Source organism: Triticum aestivum, chromosome 1B (assembly GCF_018294505.1).
Source record: "Triticum aestivum cultivar Chinese Spring chromosome 1B, IWGSC CS RefSeq v2.1, whole genome shotgun sequence".
Lineage (NCBI taxonomy): Eukaryota > Viridiplantae > Streptophyta > Magnoliopsida > Poales > Poaceae > Triticum > Triticum aestivum.
The window spans coordinates 176,218,571-176,235,020 of NC_057795.1; the positions used below are offsets into that span (position 1 = coordinate 176,218,571).

General features: G+C 50.5%; 1 protein-coding gene across 1 annotated transcript; it reads left to right on the forward strand.

Annotated features, from left to right (window-relative positions):
- Window positions 1-6,311: 6,311 nt before the first annotated feature.
- Window positions 6,312-10,392, forward strand: LOC123114348 (leucine-rich repeat receptor-like serine/threonine-protein kinase RGI4). The gene is made up of 2 exons (XM_044535789.1): window positions 6,312-9,411; window positions 9,532-10,392. The coding sequence occupies exons 1-2, from the start codon at window positions 6,573-6,575 to the stop codon at window positions 10,047-10,049; spliced, it is 3,357 nt and encodes a 1,118-aa protein (XP_044391724.1). The 5' UTR covers window positions 6,312-6,572; the 3' UTR covers window positions 10,050-10,392.
- Window positions 10,393-16,450: the final 6,058 nt, after the last annotated feature.

The window sequence follows — 16,450 nt, forward strand, 5'->3', positions numbered from 1 at the left end:
ATGTTATTATTGTTGAGAGAACTTGCACTAGTGAAAGTATGAACCCTATGCCTTATTTCTTATCATTGAAATACCGTTTACGCTCACTTTATCATTTGTTACCTAGCTGTTTTTATTATTTCAGATTACAAAAACCTATATCTACCATCCATATTGCACTTGTATCACCATCTCTTCGCTGAACTAGTGCACCTATACAATTTACCATTGTATTGGGTGTGTTGGGGACACAAGAGACTTTCTGTTATTTGGTTGCAGGGTTGTTTGAGAGAGACCATCTTCATCCTACGCCTCCCACAGTTTGATAAACCTTAGGTCATCCACTTGAGGGAAATTTGCTACTGTCCTACAAATCTATGCACTTGCAGGCCCAACAACGTCTACAAGAAGAAGGTTGTGTAGTAGACATCAGTATACACAAAGAGGGAGAATTCCGGTAGCTGGAAATCTGGACCTGAAAAAGCTACGTCAGGCTACCTATTCTGCACAACTCCAAATGAGCTGAAACTTGACGAGGATTTTTTATGGAATAAATGAGGATTTTTGCAGCAAATAAGTATCGGAGGGGGGCCACCAGGTGGGCACAATGGTGGGTTATGCTCACCTCGGCCCACCTCCGGTGCCCCTCTTTTGGTACATAAGTCATTTTGACCTAGAAAAAAATAAGGAGAGGACTTCCGGGACGAAGCGTTGCCATCTCGAGGCGGAACCTGGGCAGGAGCACTTTTGCCCTCTGGCGGAGCAATTCCGCTGGGGGAACTTCCCTCCCGGAGGAGGAAATCATCAACATCATCATCATCATTACCAACAACTCTCTCATCTTAGAGAGGGCTATCTCCATCAACATCTTCAACAACACCATCTCCTCTCAAACCCTAGTCATCTCTTGTGTTCAATCTTTGTACCGGAACTATAAATTGGTGCTTGTGGGTGATTAGTAGTATTGATTACATCTTGTAGTTGATTACTATATGGTTTATTTGATGGAAGATTATATGTTCAGATCCATTATGCTATTTAATACCCCTCTGATCTTGAGCATGATTATCATTTGTGAGTAGTTACTTTTGTCCTTGAGGTCACGGGAGAAATCATGTTGCAAGTAATCATGTGAACTTGATATGTGTTCGATATTTTGATGATATGTATGTTGTGATTTCCTTAGTGGTGTCATGTGAACATCGACTACATGACACTTCATTATATTTGGGCCTAAGAGAATGCATTATGGAGTAATTATTAGACGATGGGTTGCGAGAGTGACAGAAGCTTAAACCCTATTTTATGCGCTACTCCGTAAGGGACCAATTAGATCCAAAAGTTTAATGCTATGGTTATAATTTATTCTTAATACTTTTATCGTAGTTGCGGATGCTTGCGAGGGGGTTAATCATAAGTAGGAGATTTGTTCAAGTAAAAACACCACCTAAACACCAGTCCACCCACATACCAAATTATCAAAACAGCAAACATGAATCGAATCAACATGATGAAAGTGACTAGATGAAATTTCCGTGTACCCTCAAGAACACTTTTCTTATCATAAGAGACCTTTTGGCCCGTCCTTTGCCTCAAAAGGATTGGACTACCTTGCTGCACTTTTGTTACTACTACCGTTCACTGGTACAACAAGGTGCTATACAAACGGTTTTTAACCCCTTTTCGCGACGGTGTTCGGAACCGTCGCCTAATGAGTGTGGGCGATTAGGGGGTCCTTCCCACACGACCCAGAAATCGTCGGGGATATGCCCTCCTGGCACACACGCTCGGCAAAATGAGGTCGTGTGCGACCGACGAGCGAGCAAATACGGTTATACGTACAGTAGTGCTCAAAAAATACAATTATACAAGTGAAATCATTTCCGGTCCTAAGTACATCCCATACAGTCAGTCCCCGTGAAACGTTTCCGTTCGTATATACATCCCACACAGTTGTTGTAAGGAATACGTTTTCGTTCGTAGGTACATCACACACAATTTTTCTTGTTAAATCGTTTGTGATATGCAAAAAGGACCGGACAGTGGGCCAAAACCTCTGACAGCAGGACCTACATGTGCAAAACCAAATTGTTAAAAACCTAAGTATTAGAATGGTTCCTGCAATTGCACAATAATGTGCTATTAGACAACGGACCATGCACGTGCTAACCTCGATTGTAAACCTAAGTGCTTCCAAAAATTGTTAAAAACCAAAAATCACTCTCCCGAAAGTTTCATTCCATTTGAACTCCCTTTGATATTCCTTTTCTGCGAAACACTGAAATAGGCAAAAAAACAGCAATTTAGACTGGGCCTCTGGTTAATATGTTAGTCCCAAAAATAATATAAAAGTGTATAATAAATCTCATTAAACATCCAAAACAGATAGTATAATAGCATGGAACAATCAAAAATTATAGATACGTTGGAGATGTATCACCTACCGATAGCTCATCTAACAGAACTCCCAAATTAACTGTGCTGAGGCTGGAGTAGTCATGAGATGGGTAACCGGATGAGAAGTGGACTCAATATTAACTAGTTGGATGGGTAACTGCAAAGGTTTATTATAAACCTTTGTAGTGACCCATCCATCTAGTTAATATCGAGGTCTTTGTTTTGTAATTTTTGACATTTTTTGTTTTTTGAACACATGTTGATTGGCTGACCGTTTCTGTTGCATTCCCTAATAGCACACAATTCATCGGAGGGAACTGTATACCGTATATCGCACACACATTGATATGGCTGCCCATTGTTGTTGTTCTTCCTCATCGTAAACAGTTCTGCTGGATCAACTATATGCCCTTCATCGCTCACGCAACTAAAATCTGAACCGTGTTTGATGCATCCGTCATCGCAAACGTTTTGGACATTTTTTACGGTTCTCTGACACCACCGTTTGTGATTATTGCATCGCACACAGTTTCTCGAAGGGTCTCTGATCGTAGTGTCGCGTTAGCAGCATCCTGTAGTAGTGGTTACTTGCTCATTACAAATTATCTTGCTATCAAACTACTTTGTTACTTACACTTTCAGCACTTGCACACATTACCTTGTTGAAAACCACTTGTCATTTCTTTCTGCTCCTCGTTGGGTTTGACACTCTTACTTATCGAAAGGCTACAATTGATCCCATATACTTGTGGGCCATCACCAACCAAATTAATTAATTATCTGCCTAATTGGAAAAAAATCCCTACTTCTAATTATCTGCAGGTATAATTAACTCTCTATCTAATTAATTAGTTTTTGAGTCGATTTGCAAATTAATTTGGTGCAAAACAAATCCTATTTACATGGCCTAATCAATTGCATATGTAATTAACTATCTAGCTAATTAACTCCATTGATGGTTTGATTTCTGAATTTATTAAATGCTCGATTTTCAAAATATTTTCGCATGAATGGCTGCTACGAACGACGATGACGACTACTGAATATTGTAGGACAGATTTCCTTAACGGATTTTTTGACATTTGAATGGACACAATTGATTTGAGAATCTACCGTGTTTGGCTCTTTGTATGACTAACAAGAAATATAATATGATCGTATCCACGGATGCATGTATGTGGCGGTCTGATGACCCGTCTTCCGCCACGGCCATCCTCGACACCGTGATCCACGCCCTGGCATTGTCGATCATTGCGCCGGCATCAGGCCCGGCCACGGCTTCCTCCATGGTGTCATGCACTAGCGTCCCTCCACAAGGGCGCACGGATGCGTACGTTCATAATTAAGAAAGTCATTTTTGTATATCGGAAAACTTGTGATTGTCAATTAATAGTAGAGATAATGATAAATAAATGACACAATATGCGGGATTAGCCTTTGTTATTGATAAATATCTGATTTTGTTTTGGAAAGTTATCGAGAAAAAAATTATGTCTGTCTTTTAGGAAGGTGATCTCAAATATATGGTGTGATTTTTGAATTCTTAATTACCTATTATTTATATGATTTAATTAAAGCAACACCTGCCAAAGCTAGTACGAAGCAAGATCTGGATTTAGTTTTTGATGGGAGGGAGAAAATCCAACGGGAAGGGGGTGGTGTGAGGTGAGCAGAAAATAGACAGATGAAAATAAACCGGGGAGGGGAGGCTACCCTTTTAGGAGTAGAGATAATTGCTGACTCGGTTTCCAAATTGATTCGGTCAAAAAAAATCCTATTTAAATGGCCTAATCTATTTCATACGTAATTAACTATCTAGCTAATTAACTCCATTGAACTCCATTGATGGTTTGATTTTCGAATTGATTCAATGCCTGATTTTTAAAATATTTTCACATGAATGGCTGTTAAGAACGACGATGAAGACTAATGAGTATTGTAGCATAGATTTCCTTAACAGAGATTTTGACATTTGAATGGACACACTTGATTTGGGAATATAGCCTGTTTGGCTATTTGTATGACTCAAAAATATAATATGACCGCATCCACGAACACATGTAGTGGCGGTCCGATGACCCGCCTTCCACCACGTTCGTCCTCGACATCGTGATCCACCCCTGGCATTGTCGAGCATCGTGCTGGCGTTAGGCTCGGACATGACGTCCTCCATGGTGTTGTGCACGCGTCCTTCCGCAAAGGTGCACGGATGCGCATGCTCATAACAAAAAAGATATGTTATTTCTGTTGTATTAGGAAACTTATGATTGTCAATTAATACTAGAGATAATGATAATAATAAATGACATTGTGCCCAGGATTAGCGATTTGTTATTAAGACATATCTGATTTTGTTTTGAAAAGTTATCGAGAAAAAGCTTATGTCTGTCTTTAAGAAGGTGATCTCAAATATATGATGTGATTTTTTGAATTCTTAATTACTCATTCTTTATGTGATTGAATTAAAGCAACACCTGCCAATCAAGCACGAAACAAAGATCTCCCACTTTAATGGGATTTGGTTCTTAATGGGAGGGAGAAAATCTAGTGAAAAAGGGGTGGTGGAAGGTGACATGAAAAAAATCAGACGAAAATAAACCAACTATCAACTCCTCTTTTAGGAGTAGAGATATATATCACACAAGAATCATTATTCAGATCTTTTTGTTACTGCTGTAATTGCAGTATCTCCTTGTCTACTTAATCTCCAATCTTTGTGTAGGGATTTCTTGGAGACTTAAACAGGGAGATGATTTACTTACCATCCATGTAGAGGAAGAACCCCCAATTCAATTTATTCAAACTGTTATACTGTTGGTGCTCTTCACAGGTCTCACTACTAGCACTGCAATTGTCACACTTTAGAATCCAAATTACACCAAGGTCCTTAACCACAAACTGTTAAGTAGTAACCAATCCAAGTTACAGGCTGTGAAGTGCTTGTTATTCAATATATTTGTTTTGAAACGAGGCAAAAGACTTGCCATTTTCATTGATTAAGAAGAAAAGAATTGCCCGGTTAATTAATGGAAAATCGGGCTAAAACCGATACAACACAACCCACATGACATGGGCATCACCGGCCAACCTGGCCACCGACATGGAACAGAATCCACGACGGCACATGCCAACAGATGGCCACACTCGCAAGCAACCGACAGCTCCGACTTCGACGACGAGAAACAGAAGGGAAATATGCAGGACTCGCGCCGACCGTGCCCTCCGCAAACGACCGCCGAGTGTCTGTCATCGTCACCACCTGGACTCGCTCCATCGCAGCTCCGACTTCAAAGCAACCAAGCAACCACGGAAGAGCACATCAGACACGCCGGGAAGAACCGACTACCGAAGACCACGCCGCGACCCAAGCTCCTCTCGACGCCATCATCGTTGCCAAACAGAAACCAGCGCCCGGCCGCCTCAGCAAACCACGCGGCGAAGATGCCGCCATCGACGGCGAAGATGCCATCATCCACCAATCTCTCAGTCGTAGCCAGCTCCGAGACGATGCCCCAAGGAGGAGAAAGACGCTATGACGCCTCCATCGCCCTTGAGGTTGAGACACACCCTTTCCATGATGAAGCTGCCCACCCAGTTGCCATCTTTTCTTTCTCCTGGCTGCTAGCAAAGCTGTTACCGCCGTTAAAATAAAAATAGCTCGCCAGTTGGGCATCGCAAAGCAATTAGACGTTGGTGATCTGATGCCTGTAACAAATTTAAATTCACTCAACCACCAATGGGTCCTCACAATGGTGACTATGAACAAATATTTTTTGAAGGCGGTGATAATTCAGCAGTAGAGTACATCTGAACAATTTCCTAGGAGAGACAGGGTGTGGTAGTGTGCACTGTTGCCTCGGATCCAGAGATTCTGCAGGTACAAAGGTGGCCTTCCTCCATTGCTTCATCATCTCATCAACCTCAAATACTCTCTCTCTCTTTAACCTCCCCCTCCCTCTCTCTCTCTCTCACTCTCTCTCTCTCTCTCTACTTATGCTAAACCTCTTCGCCACTCCATTAATTAGTTACTAGTGCTAGGCTTGCAACATAAGCAAGACATTTGGCTCCAATTAACACCTCTAGACCACACAATTCTGTAGAGTTAGCTGCCGCTACTACCTTGTACTCATGTTCTTGCATATACTTGTACTTTGGTAGTTGCATGGTACGATTACAGACAAGCTAGCGTTGCTGTCATGGGTAGGCGGAGCAAATGGTGGGCGGCGGCGCTCGTCAGGTGCTGCGCGCTTGTCATGCTGTGCGTGGGTACAGCCGTCGTCGCCGCCGTGGACGAGCAGGGCGCGGCGCTGCTCGCGTGGAAGGCGACGCTGCGCAATGGTGTTGGCGCGCTGGCGGACTGGAAGGCCGCGGACGCGTCGCCCTGCCGGTGGACCGGTGTGACGTGCAATGCCGACGGCGGCATCACCGAGCTGAGCCTGCAGTTCGTCGACCTCCTCGGCGGCGTCCCGGCCAACCTGGCTGGCGCCGTCGGCGGCACGCTGACCCGGCTCGTCCTCACCGGCACGAACCTGACGGGCCCGATCCCGCCGGAGCTCGGCGCGCTGCCCGTGCTGGCGCACCTTGACCTCAGCAACAATGCGCTCACGGGGTCGATACCGGCCGGGCTGTGCCGGACGGGGAGCAAGCTCGAGACGCTCTACCTCAACTCCAACCGGCTGGAGGGTGCCATCCCGGACGCCATCGGCAACCTCACGTCGCTCCGGGAGCTCATCGTCTACGACAACCAGCTCGGCGGCCGGATTCCGGCGGCCATCGGCCGCATGGCCAGCCTCGAGGTGCTCCGCGGCGGCGGCAACAAGAACCTCCACGGCGCGGTCCCCACGGAGATCGGCAGCTGCTCCAGGCTCACCATGGTCGGCCTCGCCGAGACCAGCATCACCGGCCCGCTCCCTGCGAGCCTCGGCCGCCTCAAGAACCTCACCACGCTGGCCATCTACACGGCGCTGCTCTCTGGCCCGATACCCAAAGAGCTCGGCCGGTGCAGCAGCCTGGAGAACATCTACCTCTACGAGAACGCGCTATCCGGCTCCATCCCGGCGGAGCTCGGCGCGCTCAAGAAGCTCAAGAACCTGCTGCTGTGGCAGAACCAGCTCGTCGGCATCATCCCGCCGGAGCTCGGCTCGTGCAGCGAGCTCGCCGTGATCGACCTGTCGCTCAACGGGCTCACCGGCCACATCCCGGCGTCGCTCGGGAAACTCTTGTCGCTGCAGGAGTTGCAGCTCAGCGGGAACAAGATCTCCGGCACGGTGCCGCCGGAGCTCGCCCGATGCAGCAACCTCACAGACCTCGAGCTCGACAACAACCAGATCACGGGCGCCATCCCCGCCGAGCTCGGCAGCCTCCCGGCGTTGCGCATGCTTTACCTGTGGGCTAACCAGCTGACCGGAAACATCCCGCCGGAGCTCGGCCGGTGCACTAGCCTTGAGGCGCTCGACCTGTCGACCAATGCTCTGTCCGGGCCGATCCCACCGTCGCTCTTCCAGCTTCCACGGCTGTCCAAGCTGCTCCTCATCAACAACGAACTCTCTGGCCAGTTGCCCGCGGAGATTGGCAATTGCACGTCCCTCGACCGGTTCCGGGCAAGCGGCAACCACATCGCCGGCGCGATACCACCGGAAATCGGCATGCTTGGGAGCCTCAGCTTCCTGGACCTGGGCTCCAACCGGCTGTCCGGTGCTCTCCCCACAGAGTTATCAGGATGCCGGAACCTCACGTTCGTCGACCTCCACGACAATGCCATCGCCGGCGTGCTGCCGTCAGGGCTCTTCAAGGAATTGCTCTCGCTCCAGTACCTTGACCTCTCCTACAATGCCATCTCTGGCGCGCTCCCGTCCGACATTGGCCTGCTCACTTCGTTGACAAAGCTCATTCTCAGTGGCAACCGGCTGTCCGGAGCGATGCCACCGGAGATTGGCTCGTGCTCCCGCCTCCAGCTCCTCGACGTCGGCGGCAACTCGCTGTCCGGTCACATTCCGGGGAGCATCGGCCAGATTCCGGGATTGGAGATCGCCCTTAACCTCAGCTGCAACAGCTTCTCCGGCTCGATGCCAGCGGAGTTCGCAGGGCTCGTGAGGCTTGGGGTGCTCGACGTGTCACACAACCAGCTCTCCGGCGATGTCCAGGCTCTGTCTGCGCTACAGAACCTCGTGGCGCTCAACGTCTCCTTCAACGGCTTCTCCGGCCGGCTTCCGGAGACGGCGTTCTTCGCGAAGCTCCCGACCAGCGACGTCGAGGGCAACCAGGCACTGTGCCTCTCGCGGTGCTCTGGTGGTGCAGGCGACCGTGAGCTCGAGGCACGCCGCGCCGCTCGTGTCGCGATGGCTGTCCTGCTCACCGCCCTCGTCGTCCTCCTGGTGGCCGCGGTGCTCGTCCTGTTCGGGTGGCGCCGGCGCGGCGAGCGTGCCAGCGAGGACAAGGACTCCGAGATGTCGCCGCCGTGGGACGTGACGCTGTACCAGAAGCTGGACATCGGCGTGGCCGATGTGGCTCGCAGCCTCACTCCGGCGAACGTGATCGGCCACGGGTGGTCCGGCGCGGTGTACCGTGCTAACATCCCGTCGTCCGGCGTCACGGTCGCCGTCAAGAAATTCCAGTCATGCGACGAGGCGTCCGTGGAGGCGTTCGCGTGCGAGATCAGCGTGCTGCCCCGGGTGCGACACCGCAACATCGTCCGGTTGTTGGGATGGGCGTCCAACCGCCGGACGCGACTCCTCTTCTACGACTACCTCCCGAACGGCACTCTCGGCGGCCTTCTGCACGGTGGCGCGACCGGCGCCGCCGTCGTGGAGTGGGAGGTGCGGCTCGCGATCGCCGTGGGCGTGGCCGAGGGCCTCGCTTACCTCCACCACGACTGCGTGCCGGGGATCATCCACCGTGACATCAAGGCCGACAACATCCTCCTCGGCGACCGCTACGAGGCTTGCCTCGCCGACTTCGGCCTGGCACGAGTCGCCGATGACGACACCAACTCGTCGCCTCCGCCGTTCGCCGGATCCTACGGCTACATCGCTCCCGGTAAGCATTTCCGTCCCTTCAAAAAATCACTGCAATTCCAACTCTGCTACTCAGTTAAAATTCAATCTCCATCTAAAAGAAAAAAAATCGGATTAACATTTGTCGTCATGGTTGATGCAGAGTACGGGTGCATGACCAAGATCACAACCAAGAGCGACGTGTACAGCTTCGGCGTGGTGCTGCTGGAGATGATCACGGGGCGACGCACGCTGGACCCGGCATTCGGCGAGGGGCAGAGCGTGGTGCAGTGGGTGCGCGACCACCTGTGCCGGAAGCGCGACCCGGCGGAGATCGTGGACGCGAGGCTGCAAGGCCGGCCGGACACGCAGGTCCAGGAGATGCTGCAAGCCCTCGGCATTGCGCTGCTGTGCGCCAGCCCGCGCCCCGAGGACCGGCCGACGATCAAGGACGTGGCGGCCCTGCTACGCGGCATCCGGCACGACGACGGCACCGACACGCGGAAGGCGGGGAACGCAGCCGGAAGCGAGACGACGGAGGGGATGAAGCGGGCCGATGCGAAGAAGCCCATCTCACCCACCAAACTTATGGCTCTCACTAGACCGGTCCAAACCCAGGCCCAGGTCCAGGCCCGAGCGAGTTCAGGTTCCCTGGGCCTACTCAACAACCGGGACGGATAGTTTAGCCTCAGGTGACTTGGCGGGCCCACTAGCAGTGCGATGTTGACTATGCAACCTTGTGTACTTTAGGGGACCAGTGGAAATTATGTATGTTGTCCCTATTCACTTTTGAGGTGAGTAAACAGAGAGTGCAAGGGGGTGCGTCGTTTTGCTAGGTGCACGCTTTCTGGGTACAAATGTTGTTCTCTTCCGTAGGGATTTAGTGATCATAGGATACTATCTCTAGATGGTCCAGCAGGGTCATGACAGGTCAATAATTTTGTGTACCATAAAATGGGGTATAACGCAATGGAAGTTTGTGTATATTATCGAATTCATAATAAATGGCTATGAGACCAATGAAGATGATTGTCAAAGGGAGCACATACCACCCATTATTCCTATTGTCTCGTTTCTCTTTCTTTAGGCCAGTGGTCCAACACTGTTTGTCCTGCATTACATTACCCAGATACGTTTTTAGAAGTTGTGGATCAGTTTGTGCAAAAAGGATTTAGTGTCACTAGAATTTATTCAACTAAAACAAAAGTTTGGATACAAGTAATATCCGGGGTGTGTAACAGCCACACATGGCGCCCCACCTCTGGTGACAAAGCCACTCTAGCTATACTGTGTACATCAAAATTGCATTCTCTGCCTTCGTGGTCCAGATGGACCTCTTCAAATTCCTTCATTTTCTCTTTAATGTTATTGATCACCATAGCATTTGGCCCTCTAAATTCTGACTTCAGATGATTGATCGTCGCTAAACAGTTAGTTGTAATATGGAGCTTCTTGATGTACAAATCCTCAGCCAAGGCAAATGCATCACGTATAGAGGCTTTTCGGTATGTCATACCTTCGAAAATCACAACATAAGAGCCGATGTACGTGCCGCTATAGTCTCTGCATATGGTGGCTAATGCCCCTCTATTTTCATTCTTTGAAATCGTTGCATCAACCTGAAACTTGTGAAAAATCTCCTTTGATGGTTTCCACTTTGATGATCGCCGAGCTGAGCTCCAATTCTTAGTCTGACAAGGAATGGGTGTAAGATCATCAAGGTATTTCCTAATAAAGTTGAACATGGAAAGAAGAGGCTGAAATTCATTCTCATGGATCGCTCGCCTTCTTGCCCACCAGGTCGACCACAACGTCACTGAGGGAGTCCTGGATTAGGGGGTGTCCGGATGGCCGGACTATGACCTTTGGCCGGACTCCCGGACTATGAAGATACAAGATTGAAGACTTCGTCCCGTGTCCGGATAGGGACTTTTCTTGGCGTGGAAGGCAAGCTTGGCGATACGATATGAAGATCTCCTCCCATTGTAACCGACTCTGTGTAACCCTAGCCCTCTTCGGTGTCTATATAAACCGAAGAGTTTTAGTCCGTAGCACGAACAACAATCATACCATAGGCTAGCTTTTAGGGTTTAGCCTCTCTGATCTCGTGGTAGATCAACTCTTGTAACACCCATACCATCAATATCAATCAAGCAGGAGTAGGGTTTTACCTCCACCGAGAGGGCCCGAACCTGGGTAAAAATGTCGTGTCCCTTGTCTCCTGTTACCATCCGCCTAGACGCACAGTTCGGGACCCCCTACCCGAGATCCGCCGGTTTTGATACCGACATTGGTGCTTTCATTGAGAGTTCCTCTGTGTCGTCGCCTTTAGGCCCGATGGCTTCTTCGATCGTCAACCACGACGCGGTCCAGGGCGAGACTTTTCTCCCCGGACAGATCTTCGTATTCGGCGGCTTTGCACTGCGGGCCAACTCGTTTGGCCATCTGGAGCAGATCAAAAGCTTCGCCCCTGGCCATCGGTCAGATTTGGAAGCTTAAACTACACGGTCGACATTCACGGGGACTTGATCTTCGACAGATTCGAGCCACGGCCGAGCGCGCCGCACTGTCTCGATGGGCATGATCTAGCTCTGCCGCCGGATAGCGCTCGGAGTGCCGCTCAGGAGTCTGCTCCGACCGTTAGTTCGGAGCCGACCGCGCTAACCAGGGACGGACGGTTGGACGCCGCCCCAGGAGCCGCGATCTCTACGACGATAGAGCCGAATACTAGCCTAGTCCTTTGCAAGGCCCGTGACTCCAAGGTGCCGGACTCCGCTCCAGACTCCGAATCTTCGGCACCCCTTCCGATCGAACCCGATTGGGCTCCGATCATGGAGTTCACCGCCGCAGACGTCTTTCAGCACTCGCCCTTTGGCGATACCCTGAACTCCCTAAAGTCTCTCTCTTTGTCAGGAGAGCCCTGGCCGGACTATGGTCAGCAGGGTTGGGATACGGAGGACGAAGAAATTTGAAACCCACCCACCACCCACTTTGTAGCCACTGTCGACGATTTAACCGACATGCTCGACTTTGACTCCAAAGACATCGACGGTATGGACGCCGATGAAGGAGACGACCAAGAACCAGCACCTATAGGGAACTGGAAAGCCACCTCGTCATATGACATATACATGGTGGACACCCCCAAAGCAGGGGATGGCGAGGAACAAACGGAGGATGACCCCTCCAGGAAGCAACCCAAGCGCCGACGTCAGCGGCGCCGCTCTAAATCCCGCCAAAGCAAGAACGGCGAATCCGGCACCGGAGATAACAACACGCCGGACAGTGCCGAAGATAACCCCCTCCAGCAGGATTCAGTGCAGGAGGACGAAGGAGCCAGCCCTCAGGAGAGAGCGGCCGACAGAGAGGTTGAGGACGAAAACTATATGCCTCCCTCCGAAGACGAGGCAAGCCTCGACAACGACGAATTCGTCGTGCCAGAGGATCCCGTCGAACAAGAGCGTTTCAAACGCAGGCTTATGGCCACGACATGCAGCCTCAAGAAAAAACAGCAGCAGCTTAGAGCTGACCAAGACTTGCTAGCCGACAGATGGACCGAAGTCCTGGCGGCCGAAGAGTATAAACTCGAGCGCCCCTCCAAGAGCTACCCAAAGCGCAGGCTGCTACCCCAACTTGAGGAGGAAGCAACTAGACCTACATTACCAGCGTACGATGCGCCCGATCGGCCACCCCGTGGCCGTGACAGAGAGACCTTCGGGCCCTCGACCCAAGCCACACCCCGGCACCGCTCAAAACAAAACAGAGTACGGGGAGACACAACAGACTTGCGAGACATACTGGAGGACAAGGCAAGGCAAACAAGATCGATCTACGGATCGCGTGGGCGACCCACATCATGTGATGATAAGCGTCACACTGGATATGATAAATACGGCCAGGCCGAATACAACAGACCGAGCTCATCCGAGCTGCGCCGTGATATAGCCCAGTACAGGGGCGCCGCACACCCACTATGCTTCACAGACGAAGTAATGGATCATCAAATCCTCGAGGGTTTCAAGCCTGTAAACATTGAATCATATGACGGCACAACTGATCCCACGGTATGGATCGAGGACTACCTCCTTCATATCCACATGGCCCGCGGTGATGATCTACACTCCATCAAATACCTCCCGCTCAAGCTTAAAGGACCAGCTCGACATTGGCTTAACAGCCTGCTAGTAGAGTCAATTAGTTGCAGGGAGGACCTAGAATCCGCATTCCTCGACAACTTCCAGGGCACTTACGTGCGACCACCAGACGCCGATGACCTAAGCCACATAATTCAGCAGCCAGAGGAATCGGCCAGGCAATTCTGGACACGGTTCCTAACCAAGAAAAATCAAATAGTCGACTGTCCAGACGCCGAGGCCCTTGCCGCCTTCAGGCACAACATCCGAGATGAATGGCTTGCCCGACACCTAGGACAGGAAAAGCCGAAATCTATGCCAGCCCTCACGACACTCATGACCCACTTCTGCGCGGGCGAAGACAGCTGGCTAGCTCGTAGCAATAACATAACCAAGAGCCCTGGTAATTCGGATACCAAGGACAACAATGGCAGGTCACGTCGCAACAAGCACAAGCGCCGCATTAATGGCGACAATACTGAGGATACGACAGTCAATGCCGGATTCAGAGGCTCTAAACCCGGTCAGCGGAAGAAGTCATTCAAAAGAAACCCTCCGGGCCCATCCAACTTAGACCGGATACTCGATCGCTTGTGCCAGATACACGGCACCCCCGAACAACCAGCCAACCACACCAACAGGGACTGTTGGGTGTTCAAGCAGGCAGGCAAGTTAAGTGCCGAAACCAGAGACAAGGGGCTGCGTAGCGATGACGAGGAGGAGCCCCGGCCGCCGAACAACAGAGGACAGAAGGGCTTCCCCCCACAAGTGCGGACGGTGAACATGATATACGCGACCCACATCCCCAAAAGGGAGCGGAAGCGTGCCCTCAAGGACGTCTATGCGTTGGAGCCAGTCGCCCCAAAGTTCAACCCATGGTCCTCCTGCCCGATCACCTTTGATCGACGGGACCACCCCACTAGCATCCGTCACGGCGGATTCGCCGCATTGGTCCTAGACCCAATCATTGACGGATTTCACCTCACTAGAGTCCTCATGGACGGCGGCAGCAGCCTGAACCTGCTTTATCAGGATACAATGCGAAAAATGGGTATAGATCCCTCACGGATTAAACCCACAAAGACAACCTTTAAAGGCGTCATACCAGGTGTAGAAGCCAGCTGTACAGGCTTGGTTACACTCGAAGTGGTCTTTGGATCCCCGGATAATTTCCAAAGCGAAGAGTTAATCTTCGACATAGTCCCATTCCGCAGTGGCTATCATGCCTTGCTCGGACGAACCACATTTGCAAAATTCAATGCGGTGCCGGACTACGCATATTTCAAGCTCAAGATGCCAGGTCCTTGCCGAGTCATTACGGTAAATGGAAACACTGAACGCTCTCTCCGAACGGAGGAGCACACAGCGGCCCTGGCGGCAGAAGTACAGAGCAGCCTCTCAAGGCATCTCCCCAATTCGGGTGTTAAACGTCCGGACAACGTCAAGCGCGCCCGAAGCAACCTCCAACAAAGCCGGCTGGCACATTCCGAGCGAGCATAGCAGTGCGGCCCCAACCCCAGCCCTCGCCAGACGGTGATATCGGTACCACGCGTACATAATTACGCTTTGAAAATACCATGGGTATAAGAGGAGGGGCACAACTACGGCATGCCCAGAATGCGGCTCAACCGCACTTAGGGGCTCCCTATTCCGCCGTTTTCTTTTTTTATACACTTTCAGGACCCAACTATTTGGAAGGCCTGTCCGGCAATAAACTCGCCGAACACACGATGCAACAGCTAGGGCGCGAACAAGCTACGTCATATGTCCAGGTGGTCTCTATAACGAGCTAAATACCCATTTTGCTTAAATTTACGCAGCTTGCCCCTGGAGGGGGACATGTCAAATAATCCCATCCCTTGCTTATCGCACTATTTGTATCGTTCTTCTTTCATAGCAGCTCTTTTTTAATAAACAATACATAGCTCTTATCTATTATTGTATTCATCTATTTTTATACAAATATGTTCAGTCATGACATTATGCAACCGTACACTTTGGTACGGCCAATACACCAGGGGCTTAAGCACCCCATAACATGGTGTGAGAAGACCGAACACTCTCACGAGTGTGGCACCCCGAACTTATAGCACTATATGCATCGGCTCCGAATCATGTCTTTGGTCAATAGTTGGGTTTGCCCGGCTCCCATGTTTTGGTACCTTACGTTCCGCAATGTTGGCTAAGGTAGCGCTGGGAGAACTACTGCGATTGTGCCCCAGTTGAGCTGGGTTAACACCTCAGTAGAGAAAGCTAAAACTGACCGTCATGATAGTGCGAGAGACCGGTCGCTGTTCGCGAGGTTTTTTTCGAGTCCTTAAAGACTTATGCCGCTTAGAGCGAGGAACCGGACTTATCCGGCCTAGGCGTGGATAGCGCCCCGAACTCGGTCTTCCGAATACTAGGGGCTTCGCCGAAATTTAAAATTATAGAATTCTATGGCTAAGTGAGAGTGATAAAGCATTATAAGTCCGACGGCCTGGTTCGTTGTGCTGAGCGCCTCCCTAGATGGACCCAAGAATGGGAACAAGAGCGCTCAGGTTTATCCCGAACACCCCAGCACTCGTGGCATGGGGGTCGAAGCCGACGACTTGCATCTCTCAGATTTGATAAACGGCCGCACAGAAGGTAATATTTTAAATTAATAAGCGTTGCTTAACGCATATGAACAAAGTTTTCAGCGTACAGGATAACAGATGCGAGACTACTCAAAAATTACATCTTTAGTGCACTCGTCCGCTATACGGCGAGCACCCTTCAGGACGCCCTTATAATACATCTCGGGCGTGCGATACTCCTTGCCCGGCGGTGGCGCGTCCGTCAAAAGCTTCTCAGCGTCCAGCTTGCCCCAGTGCACTTTAGCACGGGCAAGAGCCCGACGGGCACCTTCAATACAGACGGAGCGCTTGACAACTTCAATCCACGGACACGCGTTCCACCAGCCGCCGC